The sequence below is a fragment of the Lissotriton vulgaris genome, chromosome 2_1, assembly GCF_964263255.1.
Source record: "Lissotriton vulgaris chromosome 2_1, aLisVul1.2, whole genome shotgun sequence".
NCBI lineage: Eukaryota > Metazoa > Chordata > Amphibia > Caudata > Salamandridae > Lissotriton > Lissotriton vulgaris.
Window position 1 is genome coordinate 318,439,163 of NC_141687.1, and position 18,982 is coordinate 318,458,144.

Sequence of the window (18,982 nt, forward strand, 5' to 3'; positions counted from 1 at the left end):
ATAAGAGGGCCCTGGAACTCAAAACCAGCCTTAAAGAAATCTGCTGGTATCCCATTGGGCCCCAGGTCTATGGCATTGCAATATGCTTGCACACAGAATGATGCCACATGTTCCCACTAACAGGCTCATACACTCGCCTGAAGGGGGCCCCACTTGTTAGCAGAGATTGCCATCTCTCAAGAGCCCCCGTTTCCCTGAAATATTGGTGATTGATCATCTGCCAAAATAATGTGGTGTCCTTATGTTTGGAGGCCTTTACTGTGGCATCCCAGGCCTCCTCCTTGAGGATTTGCATCCTCTAAGTGAGGACTAATTTGCATCTCTGTCTGCATTCAGTGATCTCAGTCTGGAATTTCGTTGCAAGGGTCTTAGTGCAGTTGTGGTCAAACCAGAAGACACACAATTGATGGACGGAATGCAGAACAAATCAAAACTTTCACCCCCAGTCAAGAGATCTGGGTTAAATCCATCTGTCAAACCATCCTTTCATTTTGCTCCTCGTCTAACTGTTTTATTAGTTAGAGCATCTGTAATGTACCTTGATATTTCAATAGAAGTCTTATTATTTGCCATCTCTTCTGTGTTATCAACCAGGCAAATACAGATATTAGATATGTTGGCCTCAAAAACCTTCCTCGCAATTCCCTCTGAGTTAACCCTCTCCCATATAATTTGAGGGCCATTTTTCCTTACTACTACAATGTCACTGAGGTCCAGTCACTGGTTACCTCACGGAAAATTCTCTATATCTTGGATTGCCGCGTTATCTCCGTCAGTGCCTCCAGATAGACAGTGCAGGCAAAGGGCTACTTCTTAACATTCCTTGCCGTCACTCCGTCACTCCATTTCAATTCATGTAAGGCAGCAGCAATGGTTAACTATTGCAAATTAATCAATTTTCAAGGCATTCTGCATTATTTTGAGATCCCTCTCTTGCAAAGGTCGCAGATAGAATCAAATTCTATTTAGCCATTAACAACCTGCCTGTGAGCTGCTATCCTCTATTAGTAAGCTCGCCTGTGTTCTGTTTGTTAACAAGGTTAGGCAAGGTATATTACCTTCAGAATCACAGTTCAGACAAAAACTAACAATTTTGCTGCTCTCTCGTTAGCTTATTTTCTTATAGGTCTCCAAACATGCTGCTAGCGCCAGGCGACCCTACTGAATGTACCATCATTTTCTACATAATGCTATTCCTTCATCCATTCATTCAGTAAATTCCAGCTAGAGTTATGATTTTTTAACCTAACTCATTGAAATCTACCACGTAAAAACAAATTCAACCAGGTAAGATGATTTATCATTCACTCGACCATCCAATAAGATTGGAGAGGATGTTTTGAGAGCAAAATAAGAAATTGAAACATGGTGGGGAGTAAATAAAGATCATTGTAGGTCCGAATCAAGCATGTCGGCTCGTATCATAAGACTGGCCATCTAACTGTTCTAAATGAGTCTATTTTCTCACTTTCATCCTATCAAAAATTTATGAGCACTGCAGAAAGACAATTTTAAGTAATTAATCAAAAGCAGCCTGCCTGCCATCTAATGTGAAAATGAACCATTAATTTCATGTCAATTGAACAAAATATGTTTTGCGTAATGGAGAACACTAGGATATTTTTTCTTCTACTTCCTTATTTAAAAGAAATAGAAATATTCAGAGTAAACACTGCACTAATAGCTTTTTAGAAAGTCTCCTGATGACTTACAGATGTTTCTAAACTTTTGCCAAGATGATGGACCTGTCAAGCAATGGGCAGTAGCCACAGGAGAGCTGTAAGCAGAGCAACATCTGCTACACGCAGGACTTTATGTTTCTGTATGGTTTTATTTGCCACCTGTTCTATATACAATGCCTTTGGTTGCAGGTGGTGGGCATGCATTTTTGGGGCCCGAGATGTTTTCCATTATCAGACTTTGACCCACAGCAACAGAGAGAAAGGCAGAAAAGGAAGAGGAAGTGAAAAGAAGACAGCAGGGATAAACATGCATTGGCAAAACCAATGAGTTTGTTGTCGGCTGCTAATCTTTTGTCTTTGCCAATGCCTATTTTGTTTGTAACTGCTTTTTATATGAAGGCACACATTGTATTAAAACAATCATTGTCTAAAAGCCAAAATGCATGTTGCACATTGCACCAGTAGTCACTGGCATTGAAGGGTACTATTTCTTGTGTGGATGGGCACACTGTGCAAAAACTGAATTCTATCACCCACAGTCAGGTAAATCAATGGTGAATGTGGTCTGAACCAGTTCCTGATGCCGTAGGTTCCGGTGGGCGGAAGCAAAATGTGAATGACACTACAGCAGACAAAAAAAGCTGCCTGAAACTCCAATAAATATGTACAGTATAGATATTTTTACGAACGACAAAACCTCTTGGCTAACACCAGACCTACAGAGAGGCTGCAAAACTGAAATAAATAGATAGGAAATGCATGACGGTGAAAGAAAGAAGCATGAGGTGGAATCAAAACCTGATAGCCTTGATATTCGGCAAGCCTGGCATTAGGCTGTGCTGGTGGAGAGCTCCTAAGAAAAAGTTTTTACTTTTTTTTAAAATTAAGTACTGGTATATTCTTTTATTTTAGATCACATAAAATACCTAGTTCTGTAGTCCACCGGCTCAGCATTCGTACAAACTCTGCCAGCACATTTCCTCCATTGAGCGAAGCCGCCACAGCCAAGTAGCGGTCGTTGAAGTACGGGAAGTACGCAACAGCTGCCTGAGGATCAGGGCTCCCCATAGGCTTGAATCCCGGAGGCAGAGAGAAGGTCAGCTGTGCTGAGGTGCTGACATTGAGCACTAGGACATCAAATAAAAGAGTCAAGGTTAGATTGCAGAAGGAACAGGTGGGCATGAATTTATGATGGATGGCACCATAGAGGGGGAATGACAACAAACTCCAGTGCCTTATTGGCTTTGCAGTAGGCTCACAGATCCCTCAGTTCTAGTGCTGAAATGACTGCAGCATTTCTGGCTCTGCCGCCAAGGCTGAACTGGGGGCTCAAGCAGACCTAGCACCAGATGCTGCATTGAACAAGAGAGTGCATTGAGCAAACCAAGCACTTTCCTGCTAAACTTGCAAGGCATTATTTTAAATTGGCCAAAGCAACTCATTTTAGAGCACAACATTTCAAAAACGTTGGTTGAAAAGCAAAAAGAGAAAACGAGATAGTGTTGGAAACTCAATCGCACTTCAAAACCTTACAGAAAACTGGGCTAGTATGCACAATTTATCTATTGATCAGAGTGTCCATTTGGTGCCTCTCAGGGTAAGATACCCCACTATCCAAGGTATAAGTAATACAAGAAACAAGAGTTACTTGTATAGCATAAATAACAAAAGGAAATCCCCAGCACTCCTAAATTATCACATTAACTCAAATATGGTACATTGTTTTACACCAACTAACGCCAGGATGACGAAAGATTCCTCCTATTACAGGAAACCATGACAAATATTCCATAGACCATTCATTAATAGATTTATTTACAGTAACATAGAAGGGAAACCAAGAACTGGCATATAGATATTACACAAATACATTCATACAAAAGATTTTTGTGTGAAATGCATAGTGGTCCAGTCCTTGTCGTGTAGGAGACCGATCACAGCCAACGAGCGTTTCGTCACCACCGTGACTTTCTCAAGGCTTCATGGTTAGGCGAATAGATGTCGGAAAGTTCAGCAGCTCGGTAGTCACAAAGACAAATCTTCTTGGAAAGGCATACAATAGTTAAAAGATGAAGATTTGTGTCCTGCTTCCTATTCAAATCTGAATTACGAAATTTGGCCTCCTGACAAATTCTGAAGACATGTACACAGTCACTTGAAAGATTCCTTGTCGCGTAGTAAGACAATAATCATATTAGGAATAGTAGTCAATAGTTCAGACATAAGGCTTAATTCCTTCCTTTCCTATTCCAGTCTTAATCAAGAGATTCATCCTTCATGAACAAGGTTCTAAAAATGTATAGACCGTAACAACGGTGATCCCTTGCAACGTGGTCGGACAGTGTTCCGAAGATTGGGGGACTGCGATAAGACCCTGTACAACAAAACACACAAGATGATGGACGGAATGTTGCATAATGGCAAAACATTCACCCGCAGTCACAGATCTGGGTTAAATCCATCGTTATTTTGCTCACCAAGCCAACCCAGTTCTGACATGGCCATATGCAAATCAGTCTTGACCCTGTGCCTCATAACGATGGATTAAACCCAGATCTGTGACTGGGGGTGAGTGTTTTGCCATTGTGCAACATTCCGTCCATCAACCTGTGTGTTTTGCTGTTCACCCTATGTGGGAAGGGTATACCCAGACGTGGGTCCCATGCTCACCAAGCCACAGGAGTCAAGCTATCCTGGCTGATGACGACTGATAGCCAGAAACTGGTCCTAGGATGCTTGATTCCAGTCCAGGGAAGACATGGCTTGGCAGTTCGAGCTGGACTGTTCCCATGAGAAGCAAGGTCAAGACTGATTTGCATATGGCCATGTCTGAACTGGGGTGGCTTGGTGAGCAAAATGCCCAGACGTGGGTCCCGTGCTCACTAAGCCACTGGAGTCAAGCTATCCTGGCTGAAGACAGCTGATAGCCAGAAACCGGTCCTAGGATGCTTGATTCTGGTCCAGGGAAGTCATCGCTTGGCAGTTCGGGCTGGCCTGTTCCCATGAGGCACAGGGTCAAGACTGATTTGCATATGGCCATGTCTGAACTGGGGTGGCTTGGTGAGCAAAATAACGATGCATTAAACCCAGATCTGTGACTGTGGGTGAATGTTTTGCCATTGTGCAACATTCTGTCCATCATCTTGTGTGTTTTGCTGTTCACCCTAGGTGGGAAGGGTATGCCCAGATGTGGGTCCCGTGCTCACTAAGCCACTGGAGTCAAGCTATCCTGGCTCAAGACGGCTGATAGTCAGAAACCGGTCCTAGGATGCGTGATTACGGTCCAGGGAAGACATGGCTAGGCAGTTCAGGCTGGACTGTTCCCATGAGGCACAGGGTCAAGACTGATTTGCATATGGCCATGTCTGAACTGGGATGGCTTGGTGAGCAAAATAACGATGGATTAAACCCCGATCTGTGACTGTGGGTGAATGTTTTGCCATTGTGCAACATTTCGTCCATCATCTTGTATTTTTTTCCTGTTCACTCTATGTGGGAATGGTATGCCCAGACGTGGGTCCCGTGCTCACTAAGCGACTGGAGTCAAGCTATCCTGGCTCAAGACGGCTGATAGCCAGAAACCGGTCCTAGGATGCGTGATTCCGGTCCAAGGAAGACATGGCTAGACAGTTCGGGCTGGACTGCTCCCAGGAGGCACGGGGTCAAGACTGATTTGCATATGGCCATGTCTGAACTAGGGTGGCTTGGTGAGCAAAATAACGATGGATTAAACCCAGATCTATGACTGGGGGAGAATGTTTTGCCATTGTGCAACATTCAGTCCATCATGTTCTGTGTTTTGCTGTTCACCCTATGTTGGAAGGGTATGCCCAGACGTGCGTCCCTTGCTCACTTATCCACTGGAGTCAAGCTATCCTGGCTGAAGACGGCTGATAGTCAGAAACCGGTCCTAGGATGCGTGATTACGGTCCAGGGAAGACATGGCTAGGCAGTTCAGGCTGGACTGTTCCCATGAGGCACAGGGTCAAGACTGATTTGCATATGGCCATGTCTGAACTGGGATGGCTTGGTGAGCAAAATAACGATGGATTAAACCCCGATCTGTGACTGTGGGTGAATGTTTTGCCATTGTGCAACATTTCGTCCATCATCTTGTATTTTTTTCCTGTTCACTCTATGTGGGAATGGTATGCCCAGACGTGGGTCCCGTGCTCACTAAGCGACTGGAGTCAAGCTATCCTGGCTCAAGACGGCTGATAGCCAGAAACCGGTCCTAGGATGCTTGATTCCGGTCCAGGGAAGACATGGCTTGGCAGTTCGGGCTGGACTTTTCCCATAAGGCACAGGGTCAAGACTTATTTGCATATGGCCATGTCTGAACTGGGGTGGCTTGATGAGCACAATAACAATTGATTAAACCCAGATTTGTGAATGGGGGTGAATGTTTTGCCATTGTGCAACATTCCGTCCATCATCTTGTGTGTTTTGCTGAAGACCCTGTACTAACGTTAGAGCGTCTCTGTAACCTACTTCTCCCATTGGTTGCAAAGAACTACGTTTTAAAGCACTTTTGAAGATACACTACAGTACTTTGGGTCAGGTACCATATCCAGGATCAATATTTCTCTGTGTGGAATTAAGTTATCTATACACCTATAAGTAAATTGTCTACTAGTTAGCAGGAAGGTTTTGGGGCCAAGCACTGGCTACAAATATTTCAGCCTAGCCAGCCTCAGAAATAGCCCACTACAATAGACCATTGATGTTGGGCGTCCCTCAGAAACTTAAACCCATTCCTGCCCTGTGCGTAAAAAGCAGGAAAATCATACTATATAATGATGAAGACTTAACAATCAATACTTGTATAGACATTACAACAGATAATAAGGAGGCCCTGCTTTTTGAAGCTGGATATAAAGAAGAACCTATACCTGGCTCTTACCCCCAGAAGAAAACAATCTTTAGAGTGAATAGTCCCTTAGGGCACGTGCTTAAAATAAGAAATTCTATTTTTGTGGCCACAGGCCCAATCCGTGGGGAAAGAGAATATAGGGTGGAAACCAACTTGTGTGCACATCTTAACTGCCAAGAATCTTGTACTGTTGACTCTGATGTGAGAGCAGGACTCAATATTCAATATTCAGTTGCTAGAGACCGTATGTTAACCATTACAAAGAATACCTGTGACTACAGGTGACAGCATATCACTAAACAGAGATTACATTATAAGCATCAGATTCAGTTGTTTTGGTTCTGGCTAATGGAAAATATCAAACCCGTGTAGAACCTCGGCTGGTGTTTATTAATATATGGCATAAGATGCCACCAACTATTCATTATAATGATACTAAAAGTCACCAAGAATGTCAGTGACCATATATTGGCACTAGGACCCAAGTACTTCCTGATTTAATTCCCTTTATAGGTCGAGCCTAAGGGCAGCTCGCATGCTGTATTAGGGTATGCACTGAAAGCACCGCCTACTCTCCTCCCATATTTGTTATTGGCTTGCATCATTGTCCTTCTTAAGTGCTGGCTTCTGATTCGTGAATAGGCTTCTTAGTCCCTCCTTAGTACTGCCTAGTCTGCTTTGGTAACCTCCCATGAGGACTTGCCCTCTTACTAGTGTCGTTACCCCATAGGTTCTAATTATAGTCTGTCCGCACTATTTCTTAAACCGCTTTGAGGCAGGACACGGTTTCCCGCAATTTCTTTTTGTAGCTCGTCGTGGGGTAACTTTAAAATATACTCTACACCTACCCACCTCCACCACTCCGCGCCATGAGGGAGCTGCTCATGTTCGCACCTTCGCCAATGATCGTGTGAAAGCTGCAACCTTGGAAGAGGTCAGCTTAAAAAAACAAGTATGTGCGCATTGTTTTTAAAACCTTTCTGTTGCCTTTGTGAAACTGATACCTCCTTTTTAGGTCTCGCCTTGGCAGTGCATGCCCTGCATGCACTGTCTCAGCGAGACATAAAGTAATCTGTATGTTGGGTGAAAGTCAGTGTAAGTTATTTTTCTGCTTGCCATTGGTTTACCTGTGGCATTGCTATTCTTATCTTGCTTTCTATTGGCTGTTGATCCTATGGTAACTTCCGTATAGTCCCTAAGCAGCGGCGCCTAACTACAGTTTTCCTCCGCTCAGCTCGCACTTCCTTCAATTGGGTGCAGTGGGCCATCTGTTTCCAACCGTTTGTTTATTGATTGCGGAAATCACCCCCTGTGTCTGAAGGACTTAATAGCATCCGGGCCTTCCCAGGGCAAGAAATTAAGGATAGAGCGGAATGCTGTTTAATTTTTCGCGCGGTCTGACACACCGTCTTGCCCCTTGCGCAGGAGAGACAGCAGGCCTCAATAATGTAGCCTCTGCCAGCAAACCTGGCAGCAGCAGCCCCGGGTGCCATCCGGGATGCCAGCTATCTGTTTACACTAGACGGAGGGGGCAGCGGTGAAACGATTAAACCGCCTCTCTGATCGGGATTGGGGGAAGATTGCACCAGCTAGAAATCACTGAGCCATCCTAATAGCAGGCAAGGACCCACGGCACTGCGCACGCCTGCCCCGGCTCTTGGTATCACTCAGGCTGCTTATCTATTACTGTTAATGAGCGTATACTTCTGCCTGCTGGCAGTGTTTCCAGGCAGTGCTGCATCAGAGGCATTGCGGACACTGCAGTGGAGTCTGCCAGAGTGACTGGCGGTTATGGTCTGGGTCAACATGTTGTGTCCCTGCTGTGCAGCCGTGACCAAGTCACCATGACCCCGTGCGGCTCACCGCCGCGGCCGCTGGACGAGAGACCGAGTGTGAAATAGTCAGCGAGACTGTAATGAAGACAGAGAAGACTGCATGTCAAAGTTCAAAAGAGTTTATACTGTGTTTGGTTCGTACTTGTTACTTTCCGCCAGGCTGCAGGCGCTGCTGCCGCTAACTTAACTAGCCTCTGTCACTGTGTAACTTTAGCACGAGCGCACGCACGCTGCAAATGAGATTTCATTTATTCAGACTGAGACAGTAGACACAGAATAAAATCTGCAGGCGCCGGGCTGCTCGCTCTCTCTCTCATCCTGAGTGTGAGGTTATGCACGGCAATGTCAGTCAGCCTAACAGAAGACGGCTATGCTAGGAAAACCGCATCATGGGGATTGTAGTCTTAGTTGCATATTAAGCATATTAGTTACTGTTCCTCTTCATGATTATAACAGAGGTTACTGTCAAAACACCACAAAGTAGCGCGGGACAGGCTGGAACAAAGTAAGATATAAAAGGCATTTTTATTTAGCTATATTTGGGTCAGTAGTTATGTTGCGCAGGATAATTTCTTTCTAAATCTATTTTTCTATAAATAGGTTGACATAACTTTTTGAGGCGTAGCCTCACACTGCTGCGTGACTGCAGTAAAATTAAAATGATGACCTCCGACCCCGCCTTTTGATTGCTGAGTGAGTGAGTTCAGGACTGGACTCTCTGACGATGCAGGTGACCTGGCAGTAAATGAACACCCTTAACTCGCAGCTCCAAGTAAGTGAGACTGGGCCCTGCATGGCAGCGAGTCATCAGCTGCTTGCAGTCAGTGCCGGTCATGAAGGTCTACCCTGGACATGGCTGTAGGCTCGAAGCTGCCGACGAGCTATGACCAAGTGTGTGCTGCCTCTTTGCCCAAAATGCCCAGGGGTGCTTGCTGGTGTCTGCCGCAGTTAGTTTTACTTCACCCTCAGCCAGCCAACAGCCACAGCTGTCCTTTACTTCTGTGCAGCAGCAGTAGCGTGTAGCGGCGGACAGTGGCTGCGGGGATGGGCAGGGTACAAGTGGCGGAGTCCTTCCTCCTCTTGGGAAGCATCTTTGTCCCGTATAGAGTGCATAATTTATGCAGGTGGTTGGTGGTGGAGGGAATTCATTTTTGGGGTCTGAGAGAGTTATTTTTCTTCCACCATATTTTCGTCCAGAGCTAGAGAGAATTACATAAAGGGAGCAAGAAGGAGGCAGAGGAAGATCATGGAACAGTGACAATTGGAGATAGCAGGAATGAAAAATAGCCTGCAAGAGTGAGATAAGGATGGTTGATTGAAGAAACAAGCATGATGTGGGATCATGGCACACCGAAAAATTATACACTTATCAAACAGGGTAATGTTAAGACTAGCATTTGAACAGAGCTCAGCAAACCATGTAGGATAATGGAGAAAAAAACAGTATGAAAGCTCAAATAGGTGTAATGTATTATATTGATATGTTTACCTGGTTTTTATTGCTTGAGTTTGTTCATGAGTAAGTGTCACTCATGTTCATTAAAATGTCACTCATAATTAAACTGAAATTATGAACATGTCACATAGCAATCTGAAACCTTGGCAGCTATGGCCTGTGTCTGCGGCCTTGATTCTGTAAATGCCCATGGCTGGGTTGTGCGTTTTGGGGCGTGGCATATGTGAGCAAAAAGCTGCGCAATGGAACGCAGCCAGATTAATTACAAATGATTCTGAGTGAGGCAAACAATTCCAGTTCTCACTGTGCTGCCATCAGTTCTATTGGAAGGGCAGTGTCTGTATTGTCAGCTTAGTTTTAATGTCAGTGGGGTGCTGGTCTGCTGCCATAGCACGGTGCTCTCCGTTTTAATGTCATGGAGTGTTGCAGGCTGCCATTGTATGGGGTAATTAGTTTTAAAATTAGTGAGGTGCTGGCCCAATGCCATGGCCCCTCAGTTTTACTTCAGTGGAGTGCTGATGTGCCACAGTGTGGGAGGCTTCTGCTTTAAGGTAAGTGGTGTGCTAGCCAGCTTCCAGTTTTATTGATGAAGGGGTTCAAGCCTGCTGCCGGTGTGTCCTCCCCTAGGAAGGGCGGCAGACCCGTGGCCCACTAAGGTGCCTGGACTCCCCTCCTTAACTCCAGCGAATGCAGAGACCTGCTTTCTGCTCCTTGGAAGGACGTTGCTGTCGGTTCGGTGATGGTTGGGCTGCAGCAGCACATGCTCGCACAACTATTAAGGTTTCAAGCACAGTGACAGAGGCAGGTGACTCTCACTGCTTTGGAGGACGTCAATTTAAATTTCTCTCAACCCAGCACCTCTCCCATGTGATACATTCCCACATAAATCGAAAGTCGTTCTGCCTCACTCATTAGGGCGCACTGTCACTAAATAATGCACATGTGTAGCGTTACTTGCGACCAGGACTACACCCACCTCACTGCTGCCCCTTTTCCAATCCCCTCTCTTGCTTCCTTTGCCTTTTCCCTGCCTGAAGACCATCGGGTTTTAGCACATACAAACACTGACACATGCACATAGGTTGCTAGATCCAATCTGACCCAGGATGCCAGGGATTAAAATACATTACCATCTGTCCACATTTTTCGGAAGGCTGCATGCAAGGAACAGGCAGTCTCCATGCAGTGCCTACACAGTGTTTGTCTGTGTTACACAAAGAAATGAATACAATTTGCAGTCAGCAGAGAGGCCCGAAATTAAATGAGCAAGGGAGTCTGAACTGCCTTCTCAACCCCCTGAGGATGTATGATGAACACTGGTGGATAGCTAGAAAAGCTTGCACTACACATAGGCAGCCATTACCACTAGCACTACACTGGCCCAGTCTCTGGCGTCAGTAAAGGAGTGCCAGGAGGTGCCTATGCAACGGATACATTTGGACTGCTCCCCATGGGCCCCACTACCAAAGCGATTGAATGTCACCTGAAAATCTATACAGAAAAAACAGACAGCGCACCTTACTAAACACATTATTATGTGGAACTACCTATCACTGCAGGGCAACCACTGTATGTAGCAATACAAGAGCCAACATGTTTAAATAAAATGTTTAAATATGACTTTCTGTGCATTTACGGATCTATATTTGTATATACAGAAAGAGATACACACATAAAAAGTCAGTAAAAATAATAAACAAATGTATATTATTATTATAAATATATATGCACACACACACACACACACACACACACACGTGCGAGCACTCATGCCCATGCACGGCAACACATTCTTTTTTAAAGACTGTTTCTATCTGCCTTTCTAGATGATATTGAAATAAGGTCATATAAATCGGTCTTTAGAATCCCAAAACACATTAGCCGTGCGAATGTTAGACTCGAATTTGGATTGAAGAAACAGTGCCTAAGTAGACAATCTACATTTTTAAAGTCCTTATTGTTATTATCCAGATCCGAGGAAGGTTCGTTGGCTAATCTGTGTTGGCTTGAGATCCAAAGAGGGGCCCATTTGAAAAGCAGGCAAACCTATTTAGATGAATGTTTACATACCTTCGAATGCCCAAACATACTGGATGAAACAAGGAGTAAAATGGTCTACAAAAAACAAATTAATCAATCAGCAGCCCTTTTATCTTGTATAATGGACAAAGATAATCTAAGGAAAAAAAAAACATCTTTGGTCAATAGCCAACTCTTTTACCAAACTGTATCCCCAGCCTTATCTGCTATTTCATTTAAAACCTTTAATTAAGAATACATTTATGTTGTTATGGTTTGGGAGATACCCAACCAAAGAAGGAACCCCAAAATGGGAAAAAAGTGGTCTTCTAATGTCTGTAGATTATGTGGTAAGAACGAAGAAACTTTCCAGCACATAGAAACTTTGTGCCCAAAACTGCTCGTAGAACGAAAGATGATTTTAAAGCCGATTTTTAAGGAAATGGAAGTTAGAACCTGTAGAACTGCAATTATAGTATGTCTAAGAGGTATTACAGATAGTTTAATTCATCAGTTTGTCAAGTATATCCTTATAGCTGAAACAAAACTAAGGAAGACATCTCAACTGATGAAATTCCTGTTATGAAAGCTAACTAAAATGTCGATGAAATCATAATTTTAAATGTTTTTAGGGATCGCTGGGCTATTTTAAAGCAAGTTTTAGCATAATTACTACAAATGTACCACCCTATTTTAACGTTTCCACCCTATAGTGAATTATACTTTCTTTATGGATAATATTTGCTGCTAGCACTTGCCACTTTAATCTCCGGTGTTACTTGATTAATAGTAATAGTATTTGATTTAGTAAGTACAAGTCGAGGTATAATCTTCTCCGCTCGCACATGGCACTTTAATAAGTTAAAGTCTCCAATGCTGTTAGTACAAAGTACATCAAATCCGGTTGGTGGATAGTATATCATGCTTATTTTCAATCTAAAATGGCTTTATCAGAAATCTTTGCTGCTCATTTTAAAGCATTTTAATTTTTTGCTGCTAAATTGCTTATTGGCAAACCGACCGACTGCAGTTGAGCAAATTATGTATATGTGTTTCTGTGGCACTCATCTCGGATTCAATAATGCGCTGGTTTCGTATTTTTATCGTTTTTTTAAATCAGATTGTAAATTGAATTTGTTTCCTGCTGTTTGTAATGATTTTAATTAATCAACAAATAAACTTATACTTACTTACTTACTATCTGCCTTTCTTTGGAGGTGGTCACAGTAGTTTTATCTGTGGCTTACTGTTTACCCCATTAAAAATCTCTTTTAGTGATCCCACCAGGCCCAGCCACTATCTGCACTCTACTATTAAGAAGTGGCGTTGAAGTTTGGTTATAGAATGTGCCATAATACTGTAACGAGCGGATTCTCGAACCAGATAGGATCAGCTCCTCAGAGCACCTCCAACCCAGCCGGAACGTAACCACCTCCCTCCTCAGGACCCATCTGTCCAGGCACCTGGGTACCTACCTGAGGATGGGGAACTCGCAATATACAAGCTCATATCATCAAAAACACCACTAAATCTATAGGGATTACTAGGAATACTCACTGATTACTAAGGACGACCATGCCCTACACCACACTCATACCTCATAGTCTCGCGACCACATGGGTCCAGACTAATCTACCCTGGGGCAGTTCTGATTATTTACCATTACACACTGACCACAGTCAGTGCTCGCTCGGCACCTCCGCAATCCTGCGTGCCTACACACTGGTCTGCAGCCCTAGTGCTCTCTTCCTCACAATCCGGTCCACAATCTGGCGGACCTAAGCACTGGTGTCCCCCCCAGTGTTCTCTAACTCACAGCCCGATCCGCAATCCGGCGGATCTAAGCACCAGTCTCCCACCTGGTGTTCTCATTAACGCCGCTTACCAACGACGATCACTCTCCTATGAATACCTTCAGCTCTCTCTCTCTATGTTGGGGAGTTTCTCTCACTATTCACTAAAGGTTCACTACTACAATAATATTATGGAATGGCCGAATCACTTAGTGTATGACTGTTTCCCTAGCTCAAGGGCTCCTCTCTCTCCCTAATTATTCAGTGGCTACTTACCTGATCAGGGGCAGCATCTGTTCTGGCTGTAACACCTGACTAGAAGGAAAGGTTACCTGTGCTTTAAGAACAAGAGACACACACTGTATGCAAGAGTTATTCCCTGATTTAAACGCTCCTATTTCCTTTTGAGAAAGGTTAGCTCTATCATAAGGACAACACATGCACACTGGTTCACTAAGAACTGGGGTATCTTTATTACAATAACAATAAAATGGGAATAGACACATACACAGATCTGCGGGGTCTCTGTAACTAACAGGAACTGTAACACACCGCTGAAAGAAAAAGGATTAGACATACAATAGCCTAGGGACAAGATTAAGATGTAAGTGTAAAGCAAACTAGTTCAGACTACCTCACCTATTAGAAGGAATGTTTCTCTCTCTCTCTGGTGGGATCAGGACTCTCTCTCTCTCCCTCCGTCACCACAGCTTCACTCCTCTGGCTCAACTGCTTCAGCTGGCAGCTTCAACTCCTCCATCTGCTTTAATGCATTCTGATAAACTGGCAGCCCCAGCTGATAGTTCCAACTTTGTTCATATGACTGCTCTCTCCAGCTTCAGCAATCATCTGCCTTCTTTCTCCATTCCAGAAAACCCATTGAACTGAACTATACTCTTCAGCTCCAGCAACCATTCTACTCTTCACTCTTCAAGAACCAAACTGACCACTCCTCCTCTCCTGCAATTCGCTAATATGGAATCCTCTCCTCTAGTGGAAAGTTCCAGCCAGTAGCCTCCTCCCACCAGGTTCATGCACCGGGCTCCTTGCTCTAGACGCTCCCACAGTGATCAGCTGCTTGTTTCGTCTAGAGACCTGAGCCCAGGGACACTTCTTGATTAGATTCAGCTCTGGCCGGTTCCCTCCGGTTCGCTTAGGACGAACAACAGCTCAGAACTAAAATATTACCTTTACCCTACAAGCATCTCAGTTCTGCAGGGATAGAAAGCAAAATGGAGTCTCTCTAGTTCTGGGCCTTGTAGGCCTGAGAAGGATGAAATAACCCTTAGCTCTGTCAGAGTACCTACACAAACCATACCAATATGTAATATAAAGTCAGGACTACAAAGGACACATAATTATGTCAAAGCCAATAGGCAATAGATGGATTAGAGTCAAGAATAAGGGATCTATCATCATATAAAGCAGCTATCCTCTTCTAGGTCTGGAAGAAAGGGCTTAAAAGGGCCAACACAAGGTAAGAATACAGATTATAGATGTTAGCAAGCTTAAAGTCATCATCACTCCGAAATAGAGCCAAAAACCATGTCAGGACAAATACAGATGTACAATTTTAAAAATATGCACACTTGTACTGTTATTTTTCTTTATACAAATCTCGGGTTGTCATGGACCAGTGATAGACTCTCCTGGTCTAGATCATCAATTGAGTAAGAAACAGGTTTCCCAGAGCGGTTTACTTTGTAAGTAACAGATCTCTAAGGACTGTAAGGCTTCAGAGAAAGAGGATACAGGAAAATCTGCCCCTTTTCATCCCTCCAGTTTAAATTTTTATGTGAAGGGTGGTTAGGAGATTGGCCTTGTTGGATGGCGGTCTCTTCATTGGTCGTGAGGGAGGATGGTCAGTTCTATATCACAGCTTAATAATATGAGGAAGTCACTTTATTCCGGATTGCAGAAGCTAAAGACACACAATTGATGGTCACCAGGTTTTAAATTACACTTATCAGTGACTGCCTTGTTATGAATCATCCATAGAACTCCTCGGACGGTCTCCTGGGAAAGCCATTACGCCTTACCGTAATCAAACCATCATAAAGCAATAGCTCTTATAAGAAAGATGCTACGATTCATGGACAAGTCAGATCTGTCTAAGCCAGTCAAAGCACGAAATTGCACGTCTTTACACATATGTTCAGTTTTGTTACATGAAAAGAACATTAGTTGAAGACAGCTAGTAGATTTTTATCTTCTGTGACCGGAAGGGGAGGATTCCTGGGAGCTGAATATGAAGGAAATGCTCCCATAAAAACATAAGACTCTCTACAAAGCATCTTCGGCATACAGAGGGAGACGTTATCTTAGAACCTATGGTTCGATGTCTAACTAATTCTGATTACTGACGTGCTCCGCATCTTTTTAATCTTTTTAATCATGTTACTGATTTTTCAAATCACTCTCCTGTTGGAAAGCATTTTCTGTGAACTTGCTTCTCGTGTGATCTGATAAGGACACCCAAACCAAGAAAGCAACAACACGTCACTGACCTGATCTCATCCAACCTAGATCCGACAGGATAAAAGTTTTGTATTGTAAGATTCTGCAGGTCACACTAGTGTAGCCTCTTCCTTAAGCACAGGGTCTGCAAAAACGCCTATAGAATGACGGGCAGCGAAGCACCCCTCAAGAGATATATACATGCACGTAGAAGATGGCTGGGATCGAAACGCAGAACGAGACAGGCTCACATTTAACCCAAACAGACAATTATAGAACTGTGCTACGACTGTGGAACAGGAAAAACAACAGATTATGGTATGACCAAAGAAATGAAGGCTCTAAATTGAAGTTGACAATAACATTTCTGATTAAAGAAGATTTTCTGATTTATTGTGAAAACTATTTTTAAAACATTAGCCAAAAATGACACCTTAGGAAAAAAACAAAGTATTCAATAACAGCATTAAAGGAAAACCCTTTACATTTCCATTCTTAGGACCTTGAACTTCTTGTCTTCCAAGTTAACCCACTTCACCTCCTCTGTAACTACTTCCTTCCACACTTGACGTGCCTGATACAGACCAATATATTCCTCTTTTTAGATTAATATAAATACCTACAGGGTATCTCAGTGATAGCAAACGTTTGCACAAAATGTCAATCTCCACATGTCAAAAAATAAAAACACTATAATTAAAAAAAATCTCACTTTCATCATGCCAACCTTATTTAAAACTTCATAAATGTTCAGAGGTGAATACCTACCTGCACCATTAGATTCTGTACCCACTTACTTATGCTAAATTGCCACGTTTATTTATTTGTTTGTTTACTAGCGCCAAAGTTGGCGCTTTCACATTCATGTAGGCTGCACCCGTTTCTTTAGACAAGCTGCGCCTAACGAAAAGTGCGCAGCCGCTATTAAAGTGAAAACGCAGCATGGGCGCTTTCAGAAAAAAAATCTGTTTGCCAACTTGACAAACAGATGCTTTTTTGTCAAAGCGCCCCATTCTGCGGTTTCACTTTAATGTAGGCTTCGTCCCTTTCGTTAGACTCGGCTTGTCAACTGAAAGGGGCGCGGTCTCCATGAATGTGAAAGCGCCGCAAGGGTGCTAGCAATTTTCAATGCAATAGGTCTCACATGTGCGAGAGTTTAATCGATTGCATTGCCAATAGCTCAAACTCTTGTAAATGCGAGACCTATTGCATTGCAAATGCTTGTTTGTGCTTGAAACACAAATACCGTAGTGCAGGTACCTGTTTAGAACTGAGAAGTTAAATGTCCCAGACTTACTTTCATTGCACATGCAGCAGTATTGTATCCTCCTGTTGTTAATTATATAGTTTTGATTTGAGGATTAAGTGCTTATTTTCGTTCTTTGTCACTTGTGTGTCAGATGCCTTATGAAAAAAAACATTGCAAGAAGTTGCCAAACGTTACTGGCAGGTTTAAAACAGAGAGAGGTGGGAAGAATGTTGTGTACAGTGGTACTAAATACAGGCATTTCTATTATTTAGAGCCTGGGGGAGATAGTTGTGGAATAAGCTGCCTGTGGCCCTGCGCAGCACTCCAAACCTGTTGGCCTTTAGGAAGGGGCTCAAAACCTGGCTTTTTACCTCTTAGTTTTCTGGCCTTGTCTGGTTTCCTTCTCTCTGCCTTTTATTTGTTTTTCCTGTTATGTTATGAGTTTCGTGCGCTATTCAAAGCGTCGGGACACTCTTCCGAGTAGCCGTACGCTATATAAAACCCCGGTATAACATAACATAACATAACATAACAAAACAAGCATTTGCAATGCAATAGGTCTTACATTTGCAAAATTTTAAGCTATTGGCATTGTAAATGACAATGCTTTTTACTTATCTGTTTTCAAAACCAACACATAGATATAAGGTTTGTCATTTACAATGCCAATAGCTCAAAGTCTAGCAAATTTGAGACCGATTGCATTGCAAATGTTTGTTTTAGATGGTGGACCTATGCCCCATCTCATTTTCTATTTGAAGGCGGACCTGCTCTGCCAGTTTTCCATCAATAGTAACACTACAGCCCTGTGTTTGGTCTTGTTGCCGTTCTCTGGATTTTCTCAAGCTTTTTGCTCTATGTAAAGCTCTATGCTATATGTGTGTAGTTGTGATCGAGACTGAGAACAGAAACCTGCCTGTAGCGATACCAGTACACTACATTGTGGACCAGTTACCTGGATTTATCGGATCTTGCTGATGAAACAAAAAAAACATAAGTGTGATGAAACTACACTGGCAAAACATCAATTGGATGAAAAGTGTACTTGCTTTTAGGTTACTGCTTAGTGCCGGGGGTTATACCTGCATCTGTGTTCTCTGTCATCGAGGAGTACACAGAACACTGGAAGTCTCCGAGGGCGAGTCCCACTTCAGCTCCCTTTGGTATTCCACACCATTGGTGCAATGTCCTGCCGGCCACTTCTCCTGGCTCGCCTGTGTCAGGAAGCAGTGATACAGGAAAGCCAGATTCTCTTAGGCTGAAGTAACAAAACCAAAGAACACATATTGTACATATATTACCATCAGATGTTGTAAACATACCGACTGATTTCTATACACAGTCTCATTTTAAGAAAGTGAACAAGCAGATGATGGAGACTATGCCTTTGCCAAGTGGTAGGCATCAAGTGACACAAGAATTACCTGGCTTATGAGAATGTCTTCTTGCAGGATGTGTTCTTGCAGCCTGTTCTCAGTCGCTGTGTTGGCAAAAATACATTTGTTGTTTATATAGCCTTATAGCCCGGTATAATTATGCAACTAGTGACCAATCTTTTTGAAAGGATTTATGTTCTAGAAACAGTCTAGGCGCATTTGTCACTATGAAACCTGAGGGT

At 43.3% G+C, this 18,982-nt stretch overlaps 1 protein-coding gene across 2 annotated transcripts in view; it reads right to left on the minus strand.

The window, feature by feature from the left end:
- The window catches only part of SHPK (sedoheptulokinase), a 205,029-nt gene that overhangs the window by 21,296 nt on the left and 164,751 nt on the right, over positions 1-18,982 (minus strand). Inside the window, exons 6-7 of one of the 2 annotated variants that reach the window (XM_086955020.1) lie at positions 18,447-18,622; positions 2,609-2,809 (exon numbers count right to left, since the gene is read on the minus strand). In XM_086955020.1, the coding sequence (XP_086811146.1) occupies positions 2,609-2,809; positions 18,447-18,622 (377 nt within the window). The remainder of the gene's footprint in view (positions 1-2,608; positions 2,810-18,446; positions 18,623-18,982) is intronic. The other variant, XM_086955021.1, reaches the window with a different exon arrangement.